This window comes from Aptenodytes forsteri, unplaced genomic scaffold (genome assembly GCF_000699145.1).
Source record: "Aptenodytes forsteri isolate BGI_AS27 unplaced genomic scaffold, ASM69914v1 Scaffold15, whole genome shotgun sequence".
Classification (NCBI taxonomy): Eukaryota; Metazoa; Chordata; class Aves; order Sphenisciformes; family Spheniscidae; genus Aptenodytes; species Aptenodytes forsteri.
The window spans coordinates 21,984,773-21,999,938 of record NW_008795129.1 but is presented as its reverse complement, the minus strand read 5'-3'; the positions used below and the strand labels follow the sequence as shown (position 1 = coordinate 21,999,938).

The 15,166-nt window shown below is 40.7% G+C and overlaps 1 protein-coding gene across 1 annotated transcript in view; it reads left to right on the top strand.

The window, feature by feature from the left end:
* The window catches only part of FGFR2 (fibroblast growth factor receptor 2), an 83,202-nt gene that overhangs the window by 64,901 nt on the left and 3,135 nt on the right, over positions 1-15,166 (top strand). Inside the window, 8 exon segments of the mRNA XM_019471656.1 lie at positions 854-1,005; positions 4,475-4,596; positions 5,233-5,343; positions 6,113-6,303; positions 9,857-9,979; positions 11,352-11,422; positions 13,255-13,392; positions 14,215-14,320. Of these exon segments, the coding sequence (XP_019327201.1) occupies positions 854-1,005; positions 4,475-4,596; positions 5,233-5,343; positions 6,113-6,303; positions 9,857-9,979; positions 11,352-11,422; positions 13,255-13,392; positions 14,215-14,320 (1,014 nt within the window).

Genomic DNA, 15,166 nt, shown 5'->3' with positions numbered 1-15,166 from the left:
AGTACAGGGGGACGATCACTTCCCTACTCCTGCTGGCCACACTAGTTCTGATCCAAGCCAGGATGCTAATGGCCTTCTTGGCCACCCAGGCACACTGCCAGCTCATGTTCAGCCAGCTGTTGACTAACAACCCCATTTTCCGCTGGGCAGCTTTCCAGCCACTCTTCCCCAAGCCTGTAGCGTTGCATGGGGTTGTTGTGACCCAAGTGCAGGACCCGGCGTGAGAGGGTCCAACATTTCCTACACAGGAACATGTGTGTAACCTTGATCTGATGAAATATACAGGACCCTTTGCAAAAATACCATTTCCAATTAAAAATTCAAAATTTCAATTTAATAGTAACACCAAAAAATAGTAAATTGTGTGCTGATTTGGGAAGAGAAGTGGTGACACAGACAACTAGAAGTGAGTGGAGGAAGAGAGCTTATTGGTAACCTCTGCTCATGGTATAAGCTGCCCACTTGGGTATCTGAGGGTGGCGATGTAAATACTCTCAGTTGATTAAAAAAGTATTACTCTGATAAACAAAAAGAGAGAAAAGTTAATTTAATTTATTTTCTGAGTGAATGTATTTAAAACTTACAGGGTTTTCAACCTATGGGACAGACTTACAGCCTTTTCAGCAATTAGTCATTATTGTGCTTACAAGGGAGGGTAGATGTGTGAGAATAGTGCGCTAGAAACAAGACTCTAGGTTCAGCCGCTTTTTCCCGATACCACTGTTCTGAGCTGGCTTGGTTATCAAGTACTGCTGTTTTTCAGGTATTGGGTCAAGATTACAGCTCTGCTTTTTTTTTTTTTTTTTTTTTCCCCCTCCTCTCTCTTTTTTTGCATCTTGTATTGCAACAACAGGTGTCAGCCGACTCAAGCTCCTCCATGAATTCCAACACACCTCTGGTGAGGATAACTACTCGCCTCTCCTCTACTGCCGATGCTCCCATGCTGGCAGGAGTCTCGGAATATGAATTGCCGGAAGACCCAAAATGGGAGTTTCCAAGAGATAAGTATGTAGCCTGTTTCTCTTAAGACTACCTACACATGTCTGAAAAACATGACACAGTATGAGAGGAAACATCTTTCCCAATATTTCCCAGGGTTTCTTTAGTTAAAAGAAAATCTCAATTACCTCCTCTGAAGATTAAGATCCAATTCAATTATCTGAAATCGGTCTTTTTTTAAATAGAAGCTGAATTTTCTCTGCTTGTCGTTCTGATTTTATTTTCAGATTACTGGTAGGTTTTCAGGTACCCTGCTGAAATGTAACTCCTCTGCTATGAAAGGAGTGAATCTGAAATGTTATTTCAAAATACATATGATTTAGACTGGGAAAGGTGACCACATACAAGCATTGTTCAAGGGCAGTTGAGATTTCCCCAAGCAATACCTCTGTATATGAAATCATGTTTCTTAGTGGAAATATTAAACTTAATTGTTTAATGATTATAAAATAGATAACAAAATATCACGTAGGAGATAGTCTAGAATATGGTATTGGAGAATCTCTTCTTTCTGTCGGGACCTTCTGGGTAGGATTTTGTGTTGATTTTGTAGTAACCTGTATTGATGGAGATGATGGTTTTCGATTTAGTGGGGCATTTTGCATATTGTGTACATATATATACTACTTCTGTGGCTTAAAAGTATTAGGTTTCAAGCAGAGCATACTGAATCTTGATATATGTAAATTAATATGGCTACATAATATTTTCTTCAAAGTCTGTTGACTAACATGCAAAATGAGCTGCTGAATAATCTAATTAAAGCTGTAACCATATTTCTTAATATAAAAAAGACATGTGAAAGAAAGATAATATTAACACAGGTAGAACCATGATTATATATTAAAGTTAGTACTAACTTTAAGTCTTTAGGTGGCTTTGAGAAAATAACACCTTTTATTACGAACAGTTCTCTTTTGAAGTTCAGCGTTGTAACTTTTGATAGAAGAGCTGTAATTTTGAACCTTCTGACAACTGTTCTGGAAATTATTTTAATGATGTAGCTGAAAACTAGTACAAAATGCTGTAATTGCCACCTGCAGTATTCTAGTCAACAGTGGGGGCCTGTATATATACTTCTGTCAGCCCATACCCTGGGGGGATACACTAAATGCGGAAAATTTTAGTGCGCTAAACATTTAAAACCAGCATTCAGCACAAATGTAGGTGGAGCAGATTTGCAATGAAAGGAGGCTATTTAGAGGCAGTTTATTAGGTTGGGGGGCAGGAGGCACACAATGAGGGGTTTGTTACTTTAGTCCTAGCAGGGCAATAGCACATAAATTAACCAGTTTCCAATGCAAATGTTTGTTCTCTGCCAAGATCCTAAATTCAATTTTAGTTCTGGAGAAAATGCAGGATGACCTCAGCATAGCATACGCTGCCCTTCAGTCTTTGCACCTTTTTAAACTCGCGTTTGCTTTAGAAACCAATCCAAAACAGCTTGAGGAATTCTCACCGAGGCAAAGACTGCATTTGACAAGGAGTCTGCAGGCTGCCCTTGGGAGGAACCACCTCCCACTTCTGTCTTGTGCCTGAGCAGATAAGCAGGGTTTTCAAGCCACTTAGCCCTGTCTAACACTCTTCTGTTGATGGTATGACAACCTCTCCCTGTATTTCACCGGGGAAGACAGAAGCCTATGCTTTTAAGAATGAGTCCCTATATATATCGTATCTGTGAATCCTGGTTTTGACTGTGGAAAGGCAAGACCTTAAGAACTCAGTTATGAAAATGCTTATGTGAATGTGGCCCCTACGCTGGATAACGTTAGCAGCATCAAACCCGCCAAGCACCTTCCCTGATTTCTGCAGTGGCACTGCTTCTGGAGTTAGATGATAAATTTCTGCAATTTACGGAGCCTGAATGTGGCCCTCAAGCACTTACACTGGAACCAATAAGATTTTGCCCAGAGGCTTTGAAGTTTCTTTTTTATTTTATCTCTTTATCCTCCTAAAGTTGAGATCGACATCTCTGTGTCTGTATGTTACAGCTGACCAGGTTTTGCAACCAGGTGTATGCTCCACAAAATGCATTTTGCATAGCCCAGTTAATGACTGCTCTTTTTAAAAGGTTTCTTAAGTTGATACTGTGATTATAATTGGGTTTCAGTTCCCCCCAGTCTTTGCTTCCCTCTTTCTGAGCAGAGCCCGGGTGCTGCAGACAGGAGGCATCTTCTGTTACCCTCATACATGACATTTGTGGCAGCAAAGAGCCCGCAGCCAAGAAACAGCCTCTGTGCTAGACCCAGCTGTGGGTAAATAAAGCATCTTGTCTCGCCCCTTAAAGGATCAAAGCACTGGGGAAATGTGTGAGGATGTCAGAAGAGCAATCTTGCTGTGGGTGGGGAGGCTGTGGAGAAGACGGCTTGTAGGGGATGCTCAGATCTGCCAAGTGCTTTGTCCTGCGGAGGTGCTGCCTTTGTGCCGCCGCTTGTGCGGCCAGGCAGGGAGAGCGTCGCCTCTGCGTGAGCCACACCAGGACTTGCAGCAGAAGAGCGGAGCCGGAGGCAGCGGCAGCCGAGGCAGCTCCTGGCAGCCATTCAAGGCATGGGAGCATCACGGGCGCCTTTACCCAGGCTCTCGCAGCAGTAACTCCTCCCGAGCTTTCACCGCGCGCTTGTCACCGGCCTCTTTTCCCTTCCCCTTCTCTCACCTTCATCGTCCCTCCTCTCCCACAAGAAGGCTGCTGTCTGGCCACTTCATCAGCCACAAGAAAGAGAAATGGGTGTGATAATTACCCGCAGCTGCGCCCAAACATGGTGTCTACTGACTCGCTCTCTGTCCTGTCTAATCCCTTTGGCGCAAGAGATCATTAGGCAAATGTTCATGGCCTGCATCTCCAAATAGAAAGCAAGAATATGAATTTTGAGCTAAAATTAAGCTGCCTGAGAGCATGTTTGATTTTCCTTTCCATTTGCACTGTGCTGTTATATCACAGGAGTTAATAATATTTAAAACATCCCCCTGCTTTTAATACCACCCTTTACCACACGAGTCATCAGCTGCCTGAAAGTGACCACATGGCAACACACACAAAGAAAATTTTCTTTCATCTCCTTGCAGTCAATGTGAAAAAGAAGACGACCGGCCGTGTTACAGTGACAGGAAAAGCTTGCGTGTTACTGGCTGCTCCTGATTTCAGCCGCGGTCTGATGCTTTTTGAAAGCTCTGCCCCTCCATGCTGTGTCTCGCTGCCAGCCGTCGAGTACAGCCTCTTATAACAAGGAGAGGGAGAGCTTAAAAGCTGGGTTTAGCAACTGATCTGCCTGTATGAGATGCTCACTATATCATCCCTAAGAAAACATACTGCAGCGCGCATGAAAACCGATGCGCACCCAGAGTCTCATTAGTTCCATGTGATAAATGCTTCATGCTACAGCAAGTTGTTGAAAGCTTTTTATATTTAGCCCTGGAATTTCACTGGCTGCATCCCTTCAGCAGATGCTGTGTGTTAATCTCCTGTTTACACCTCTAGGCTGACGCTGGGTAAACCCCTGGGAGAAGGTTGCTTTGGGCAAGTTGTCATGGCTGAAGCGGGGGGGATTGACAAAGACAGGCCAAAAGAAGCGGTGACTGTGGCAGTGAAGATGTTGAAAGGTAAGAAAATTGGGTGATTAGGGATCAGAATGGGTGATATGGCAGTTCTCATCCACCAAAAGTTTCTTTTGTGGCATCTGAACTCTGTCATCGGGGGGGGGGGTGTCAAAGAGCACATAGTTGACCTCAGCCTTCAGCAGTTTGGGGTGTAAATCTGTGCCCTTGACAGCCTGTTTATCTTGAGCAGTGAGTATTTAGGAGCCAGGAGATGCATTAGCATCGTGTGGGTCTCTCTGCTTTTAGTTCAGTTCATGTCAGAGGCTGTCCATGTGTAGGTCCTAGCCCATTCAGTCCAGGTGGTTGGTGCCTATTTATTTTGAATTTAATTGTAAGATTAGTTTGCAGGAAAAGCATAGTTATTGGAGGTTTGATAGCTAAGGACAGCATTTTTATGTCTGATATTACTGTGTTGCCTCTTAACATGTAACAATGAAGAGATGGTCAGTCCATCAAAGAGGTTGAGACTATTTCTTGTTAGGACGTAACGTATGACTTTGTATAACGTACAGTGTATACTGGAAAACAAATCCCGTATTCTGCATTTTGAAGCACACATGTTTTACACCAACTGGTGAGCCTTAGTGAAGTTCAGGCTGGCATGCTAGAAACTATAAACTGAACCTGTCTCTTGTACAGATGATGCTACAGAAAAAGATCTGTCTGACCTGGTGTCAGAGATGGAGATGATGAAGATGATTGGGAAGCATAAAAATATCATCAATCTCCTTGGAGCCTGTACCCAGGATGGTGAGTAGAGAAAAGAAAGTAAACCAGGACTTTCCAACAGGTCTGCAAAAGTCTCATTAATCATAATTTTTCAAGAGTTTTTAAGGAAGCAGTCATGCCGTGATGGGATTTTTAGATATTTCCCTAGCTTAGCAGCAATATTTGAACTTCTGTGTCTCATTATACTTGCAGCTTTAATATGAGAAAGGGTACTATATCATATGAAAACTCTCTAATCCCTTGCTGTAGGGAAAAAAAAAAAGACATTTTACAGGGGCTTTACCCACGCCTGTTGTTCTGAATTGTCAGTCCTGCTTTAGTGGAACTTGTATCCCATGAATTTGAAATGAGCACTTTTACTCTCTAAAGACCACAGTGTTTTTATTAAAAGCTAATTATGTCATGTAAAGTGATGCAGAATGGCATAAAACTCTAGAAATTAAAAAATCTTAAGAAGCACTTTCCCCTTGTTTGAGATCTCATGGCATTCTTTGATTGAAAATGCTTGCTTTTCAGTGCATGGCATAGTCTGGAAGGAATAAGCACTGGCTCAGGGTTTAGGTGCTTTCAGCCACTAATTGTAGCTCTGCCACTACCCTGTTATGGAGCTTTGGGCCAGTCACTTCGCCAGGTCCAAAATTCCTTTTCTTTCAAGTTGTGCTTACTGATTTCACAGTTAAACATTTATTAATTTAGTTCATTTGTTATAGGACGCTAAAAGCTTCTTTACATAAAAACATTTTACCCTTCGACCTTACTCCAGTTTTCACACGGTTCTGTTTATCCAAAGGTCCATTGTACGTGATAGTAGAATATGCTTCCAAAGGAAACCTGCGTGAGTACCTGCGAGCACGCCGCCCCCCGGGGATGGAGTATTCGTTTGATATTAACAGGGTACCAGAAGAGCAGATGACATTCAAGGACTTAGTGTCATGCACATACCAGTTGGCAAGAGGCATGGAGTACCTGGCTTCACAAAAAGTAGGTAGAACTCAGCAAATACTGCACAAAGCGCATGGTGCGTATTTGTTTGGCACTTTTCTTAGTTTAGTTTTGTTCTCATCTCATTTGTGTTCAAGAATTTGCTGGGAGAAGGACCTTTCTCAAGTTGCATAATCCATACTCTCGAAAATCAGTGGGAAAGTTCATACACTTAAAGTTTTTAATCTCTGTTTAATGACATTGCTAAAATGAGGCCCAGAAAGGATCGTTTAAAGCAAATACTGTGTACATATCTGCACTTTGAATTCGTAAGCACAGGTGGTCACTTGATTACACAAGCGACATTACTCCACCCATGAGACTGCAGGCACCATTTCCCATGAGACTGCAGGCACCATTTGCCTTCTGTTTCCAGTCAAATCGACCAAATCAGCTCATGTAGTGATGTAAAATAAATTAATTCAGTTAGTGAAAGGATTTACAGAATGATAACAGGCAGAGTTGAGAAGACCACAAGATACCAGGGCAAAAATTGTGAACAGAAGAGGCAAAAATAAATGGAGTGAATTAGTCACTTAAATTAGGCGCTTTACTTCAAACTGGTGTTTGTCAGGAGAGCAAGCTTGTTGAAAGAATTTATTTATCCTGTCATGTCCCTAGACACTTATTTCTTCAACTTTTCTTCAAATGTTTGGTTTTTTTTTTAACCAGTAATTTGCTTAAATTATAGTTATGAAACTTTAAATAGCCCTGTATAACTAACTCTGTAAACATATTGTGGCTTTGTGGACAAGCAATCATGAATACTCTGGGTGGTGTTTGGACCCAATGGCTAAACCAGAGCACCAGATATTGATGATAAGCACTTCCTGCAAGGTGTGGAGTGGTTAGTGGGATTTGTACCGATTTCCAGTCGTGCCCACTCCCAAGTATGGAGCTGTTTTTAACCAAAGACCAGAGCTGAGTGTAAACCTCCATTCCTGTTGTGTAGAGTCATGATATTTTTATTGCATTTCTGCACTGGTAGAGGTTAGGGGGAGGGGAATCAAGGTCTAATTTTGCTTTTATTCTTTCATTTTGAAATAGTAATTCTCAGTGCTGTAGGGTAGACAGGGAGACATGCACGACACTAAGACAAAATCTTCTAATGTAGAAGTAAGCATGAGTATTGTATTAGGTAAAGCACCTTAGGATGTCTCTTTCTAAGATTAATGAAACATTTGCCTGGCAATGAGCCATGTCCCAAGAAAATAGAACTGTTGTGAAAGGAAAAAAACAAGATTTGCCAATCAAAAGATTTAAGAACAAGCATCCACCTGAGAAGCTCAACTGCTGTTGTAGGACACTGCCAAGAAGGTGTGCGCTTGCACAGATGCACACGGCGGAACCATTTCATCCTTGATCCAGTTCCTTTGCAAAAACATTGATCAGTGCTGCACTGAACTTGACAGAACGTGAGGCATTGCACGAGGCAGAGGGCAGAAGGAAAACAAAGGCAGCATATAGTAAAACTGCGCATTCAGGTTCTTCAGATATCCTACCATTTCTGTTTGTATTTCATTAGTTCTTTTCCCCTTAGGGATCCATTTACTGAGCTGGAATAATAAGAGAGCTGGTCTTCTCACAGTATTTCCATCATGCAGGAACTGTGAGAAGGCCAGTGTTTTTGTTATTTCAATCCAATAAATGGCTCACTGAGACCAAAAAAGGAGGGGGGGAGGGGAGGAAGAAATATGTAAAGAATATTTTTGGGCACCTACTTTTTGCCTTACAAAAAGTTTTTGCCTTACAAGCAATTGTACCTTGGAAAGGGGATGTTGTTCCTAGGTTGGATGGATGCTTTTTAAAATTCTGTTGATGTGTCCTCTCCATCATTCCAGTACTGCGCAAGAGCAACAGGGGAGCTCCAGATACAGGGACTGGCCCAGATCATTGCAAAGAGACAGCAAATCATTAGGGCCAGAGGGTCAGCTATGAAAGCTGTCAGATATGGAAATCAATAATGGCACCATTCTGAAGATAGGAAAAGTCTCAGTTGTAAAACTGTAGGGTATGAGAAAGCAGAAATGTATTGACAGAAGATAACGGGGTTTGAATAATTTGATGTATTCACTCAGAGGTGTTACATGCCATTTGAGATGCTCTATGGTACCCCTAGGCTGCTGCTCTGGAAAGGCACAGGTCTGCTGTCGATCCTGTGTCATCCCTGGTAGTCTCATCAAGATACTTTGGATATCACAGGGCATCTCAGATGACAATGTGTACTTCTATTTGGGCAACTGAATTGAGTTTCTAGTGTCTCAGAGGATGTTCTTGTAGGGTTTGAGAACAGGGACAGGGAAGTAGGAAGGCTGGCCTATGTTGTTTCTGCTACCGTAGCATTGCTGATGCTGAATTAAAAGACTGATTTGATGCTGAAGGCATGTACTGTTGTCTGGTCCTGCGCACATGAAGGCATTGCTGGAGCAGGTTTTTCCTGGCAGTTCCCCATGACTAGCCCAGTGAGGAGCAGAAGCTTTGTAGGCTCATTTTACCTATGCAGGATAAGAGATCTCAGAAAATTGCCGGGGCAAGTTATAATGCAAGAAATAAATTGGCTGTTGTACAGTTTTTTTGTAGTGGTTCAGTCCAGCATGTCTGTGCACATGCTGAAATAAAGAGGACAACATAAAAAGTAATTCAAAATTGAGGAGGGGGAAAAAAACCCCAAGGATATTTAACTTGAAAAGTTAGTAGAATATCCCGGGGGGATTCCAAATGCAATGTTTCTTACCATGCCCCTGCTGCCATCAACCCAAATAAGGCTGGTTAAACACAGGAATAATATCCAGAGCAGTCACAAATGTCCTTTCAGTGTCAAGAATCAGTTGCAAGTTTTCAGGATAATGCTGACATGAAGGAAAAATCTCTGAGGAGATAACATTTTTAGTTTCAGTATCAAAGCTGTTTAAAAAGCAAACAGCCCAGCCCAGATTGTGTTGTTTTGATTTGGTTTTTTTGTTTGTTTTTTTTTTTTTAAATTAAATTGTAATAGTCTCATGGTTGAAGTAAATACATGCACTCTAGACATCTAGTTTAAAATTATATACTGTGGATATAACTCATATTAAGATCTTTTATATAAAAAATGGTTGCACTGATCAAGACTGTCAGGTTTTAGCTCTGGTGAGATGATAGAATTTAAGAGAAGCTACTTAACAAAACGCTCATTAACAGTATTTGTAACAAAAGTGCTGCAATACCTGTACCTGGGCACCTGTAATGGAGAGTGAATCACAAACAGCGTGGCATGGTTTGGGTCACCACCCAGGCTTTCAGCCTCAGCAAAATATAAGTCTTAAATAAACCAGGCTTTTCTAAGAGGCTTCTCAGGGCCGTTGTTCAACTTGGAAACACCAGCTGAGGGGACGGATTGCAATGATTAAGACAATCCTATTTCACAGGCTTGTAGTAAATGTGTGGCTTTCCCACCTTGTGATTTAGGTTAAAATCTGTAAAGGAGACTTAGTTATGGTGTAGAAGTAACTTCACTTTTACAGCAGTTTATTTCAGTGGGCCTTTTTTTTTTTTTTTTCCCCCCTTTTCTTTCCAGTGTATCCATCGGGACTTGGCTGCAAGAAATGTTTTGGTAACTGAAAATAATGTCATGAAAATAGCAGACTTCGGTTTAGCCAGAGACATCAACAATATAGATTATTATAAAAAGACTACTAATGTAAGTGGATGGTTTTCTTATCTCTGGAAACAAGTGTTTCTTTCGATGGTTCACTTCAAAACTATGGTTATAAACTTAATGGGCTTCTTGTACAGCAGCCTCATTTTTCATCACAGGCAGAAAACAGGGATCAAGGACATAAGCATTTCTGTCCCCTCTTACAGTGACAGTTAGTTAAAAAGATAACCAAAGAGGCTGTATATTGTATGACTTATTAGAAATGCTAAAATACAAGAATTGTTTTTTGTGTGTCCCTGACTCAGTCATTTGAAATAAGTGGAAATATTCCTGTTGATTCCAGCTCATTTTGTACCAAACCTAGGATCTTGTAAAACACTGTATGAACAGTGCTAACAATAAACATAATAAAAATCCTATTTATGTGTGGTAATGCCACATACAGCTTTATGCCTTTTTGCCTGTACTTAGCTTGTTATGTACAAGTTATGGCAGTAGTATCCAAGTGGGGCTAGAGGTTGAGAAAATGTATTTTTACTCCCCACTCTGTCACTGTTTTGCTGTTTAACCTGTACCAAATCAAGAAGATAAAACACTTCAGATGTAGTTATTGATGCCTAGTTTGAACAGCTTATACCTCCTTCTCGGGGGATCTCTTAAGATCCTGACGAACTACACTTGGGTTTTGACGGGAACTTTGCAGAACTCATTCAGTTCTACAGACTGTAATATTTTGTATAAATATTAATTATTATTAACAATCATGTTAAGTGGCTTATCTATGAAAATAAAGCACTAAGTGATTAATGGCATTTTAATGGTAATATCTGCCTACTTCCAAAAGACAGAGCAACGAGGTACAGGTACGTCAGTACTGGAGGGAATTGATCCTTCTTCATATCAAATTTAGTGCGATTCCTGGGCTCTGAGCAGAGCAGACTTTGTGTGCAAAGCAACAGGCAGTTGCGACTGTGAGTTTTGGGTCACTGCAAAAGGTGGAAAGGAAAACAAAATTCTTGGGTTTAGTGATCAACTTATTTTTGCAAGCAGGCCTATTTTTCAGAGGATGATTGATTGGAATTTTATCTTTAAAGAGCCATAGTGGAATGATCTTTTTAATTTTGATCTGCTTATCCTATTGTTCTCCTAGCAAGCAGTCTGGGAACTTTTGGGGAGCCCTCAGTGCTTTTCATTTTATCTTCAATGTTTATATCAATTTTTCTTAACGGTCTCCCTACTTTAGCCCATTTTACTGTTTTTTTTCCCTGAAAATTTTAAAGATAAATTATGTGCTGGTTTGCATTAGCAGGCTATTCTCTGAGAATTGATTCATATTTTTAAAAAATTGATGTTAAAATCATCCTGTAAATTGCTACCATTTTAATTTTTCTTCCCTTCCCTTCCAAACTTATAGGGACGGCTTCCAGTAAAGTGGATGGCTCCAGAAGCTCTGTTTGACAGAGTTTACACACATCAAAGTGATGTGTAAGTGTCCTTATTTGAATGGGGTTTTAGGGAGTGGGAATGAGGGTTGTTTTGGTTTGTATTTGTTAAAGTTTGGGATATTTTAAATGTATTTTCCTGTTGTCCTTTACCTTTAAGCGTTTTCATTCTGTTTCACATATTAATAGATGGAACAGGACTTGCCCTTAGAAAGTGAGGATTTTATGGTAGACTGCTAACCAGTGCTCTGTTACTAATCTGCCCAGCTTCAAAGCACATGAAAGGTGGAAAATGCTAACCTCCTTCTGTCAGTGCGGAAGTTTCCCCCCTTGAACTTATTTACGGATGTGCAGCTACAAAGAGTCTATCTAATTTGCTTGGCTTTTGACATACTCTGGACTTCCTTCAGGTTTTTTTAAAAAAAAAAAAAAGAAAAAAAAGATAGAGAAGAAAGAAAGAAAGAAAAGAAAGTTCCTGAAAATTTCTTATAAAAATTTGTGCTAAGATTCAGTATAATAAAATATAGGCTGCATATACCAGAAAAGCATTCTCTGATTTTTAGAAGTGTTGTTGCTTCCCAGCAGTACTTCACATGTAATAGAAAATCATTGGACTCTGACACTTCAAAATCTTTTAATCTGTGCACAGAGTTACTGGCTGATGCAACCGCTCAGGATTTATTCTGCTTCCTATTACAGTTTCCTAGGCCCATCTACAGTACTCGTGTGCATTGTGCTTGAAGTAGACATGTATTTTTTATGCAATGCAGATGAAGATCTTGTTTTTTATTTCTCCAAGAGAAACTGTTAACTGTAAAGGGCTGGATGCTTCCCAGCACAGGTGTAAAAGGTTACGCATGTCAGTGCAGGGTTAAAAAGAAAAAGGGCAGGGTGGAGAAAATAAGAGGTATCTCCTCTTTCTTTAACCTGGGTGCACTTCCTGAGCTGCTCTCCCCTTAAGAAAAGCGTTTACTGAGGCTTTTCCTGCAATCTTTACATTATTTACAAAGGAAAATATACACACAGGTTAAGGGTGGATCAAACTTTTGTTTTAAAATAACATCTTGGCAAAATATTTGAGTGAATGTGAAGTCAACTACTTCATTGGTTCAGGACTGAAAGTCACTCTTGAGCTCCTCAGCAGCCAGGGAGCACGAGGATTTCAGTGCTGGAACTTGGAGGCTCTTGGCCCAATGGTGGCTTTGAAGACAGCTAAAGATAATATTATTGTAAGTTTATGCAAACAGTTTACTAAAATACACTGCTGCGAAGCTAGGAGAGCTGCAGAGAAGCTTGGGAGCCAGTGCAAGCTGTGTGCTGTTGCTCACCTGGCAAAGCTGCCTGCCAAAGAGCCCTAGGTTGCCAGCAAGGCATGATGAGGCAGGCTCTGGAGGAGGTGGCAAGCTGGCAGGAAAACTGGCTTAGAATGATCCTACTTCATTTCCTAACAAAACTTAATTTAAAAAAAAAAAAGAGAGCAGAATGATGCAAAATATTTTTGTTTTGAACAGCCTGCTTTTTCCACAATATCCTGCCACATAATTGCAAACCAGCTCAGCTGTGAGTGTTCTGTAAATAATTAAGCTGTGAAGATGCAGTTCTTTGCAGTAGCCTTGGAAACTCATGTGCTCGGAGCACACCAGACAAAGGCGAAGAGTGTGTTTGAGAACATGCTCAGGTCAGCCCCTATTGCAGCCCATGCACCTGATGCACTTCACGGATTGATGTCCTGCTCAGGGCGGTCAGAGTTGGGCAGATGCTGATTATTTAAGTATCTCCTGAGAGGAATTGGCAGTCATTGCATCTGCCGCAGACACGTCTCTCTTTTCAGCAGTAAGGCAGATCTTCTAATGCAGTTTTCTCTTTGATTTCTAGTTGGTCATTTGGTGTGTTAATGTGGGAGATCTTCACGTTAGGAGGATCACCCTACCCAGGAATCCCAGTGGAGGAACTTTTTAAGCTGCTTAAAGAAGGGCACCGAATGGATAAACCTGCCAACTGCACCAATGAACTGTAAGGACCCTTATTTGCTGTACGAGGATGGAAGGGCACAACTGTATTGAATTCACATGGTTAATGCTACCCCTGGCAGAATCAAACATTTTCAGGATTGCTTTCCTCTAAAATTGTGGATATATGTGTGTGTACAGATATGTATAGAAAAGGTATGAAAAGGTCTTCAGGGAGTGTTTGACAGAGGATACTTCTTTACACACCCTGCTGTGATCCCACTGAAAAAAGAAGTGATCATCTACAAGCCAGTCTTCGTCAGTGTTTTTACACCTATATTTGTTTTATTTTAATCTCATTAACATGAAAATTCCTAAATGGCACACATACCACTAATCATATGTAAGGTACATCAGGCTGGTTTTGTACATAACAAAATACATCTGGGAACTTCTGCATTAACACAGCATTGATCTTCTGGTGATGAGGGAAGAGTGTTTTCCCTTTCTGATATTTCAGTATAGCCCTTAACTATTTTTTTTTTCCCATTTTATTTCTTCACTTCGCAAAGACCGCAATCCCTAACATGCAAAAATATTTAAGCATGTGTAATTTATTACCATTGAAATTCCTGGGACAGAAGGCTACAGAATCAGGTCCCCAAAAAGGTAATTTAGATACTGGGCAAGAGAGATACAGGAGTAGAAATGCACCTTTGAGGGAAGTGAGAGTATTGTGCAGTTTTTGGGAAAGTCAGTGGTCCATGTGTAGGGCTGTGGGTGCTCGCTGCTTTACTTGTGATGAAGAACATTGACTGTGTATGAAAAGGTTTACAAGAAGGACGCGTGATTTTAATTAAGCCAAGAAAATGTGTATTTCTTACAGCTATATGATGATGAGAGATTGCTGGCATGCTGTGCCTTCACAGAGACCGACTTTTAAACAGTTGGTGGAAGACTTGGATCGGATTCTCACTCTCACAACTAATGAGGTAGGTAAATGTTTCCCTCCATAAGCTGCTGACCAGGACAAATGGTTCAGGAGACAGATGGAATTTATTCAATTATGAAATCCTGCTCAAGTTCTCTTCTTGTTCTGTTTGTCCTCTGAGGTTACATGCAGCTAAACTATGTATCCCATGAAATCCTCAGTTTCTTGCCATTATGCCTTGATTTATGTAACTAAACAGAAACACGTCTTTAAAGTGTTTTTGTTTATTTCTCATTGCATCTTTTGATGTTTTTAGCATAGCAGTATCGAGGGACTACACATAGCAGGTTGAGAGGCAATGTTTATGTTTCAACATGAGTTTCACATGAAGGAGAGATGTAGAGTTCATGGTGTTTTTCATTTATCGACTCAGTTTGATTCCCAGGCATGATATCTAGGTCAGAAGAGGAGAAATCGTCAATGGTAGATTTCAGATTATATGCCTGAGAGTGAATTAGGTTCACTGAAATAGCTCTCTGTGGAGGGAACAAGGACCCATGGGGCACGTGCGAACAGCTATCCAATTATCCAAAGGTCCTGCCTAACGCTGCTTCAGGTTGGGATATATGAATGCAAAAAGGTTTTATTTGAAGAGCATTCTTTCAGAGGTCTGAGATATTATTAGTTTTAGCAAGGAACACACTGATTAGGGTATTCACACAGGAATCAGTTCTCTTATCACTAAATCACATGCACCTTTGAGGAAGATCACAAGTGAGGGAAATGTTGGTTCTTTTGGTAGAAACTTCTTTTGAGAGAAAATGCTTGGTGTCCCAGAAATATTTTACGAATTCCTATCATTTCTGACAAATGATATGTATAATGTGAGGGGGAAAAAAAAAAACCC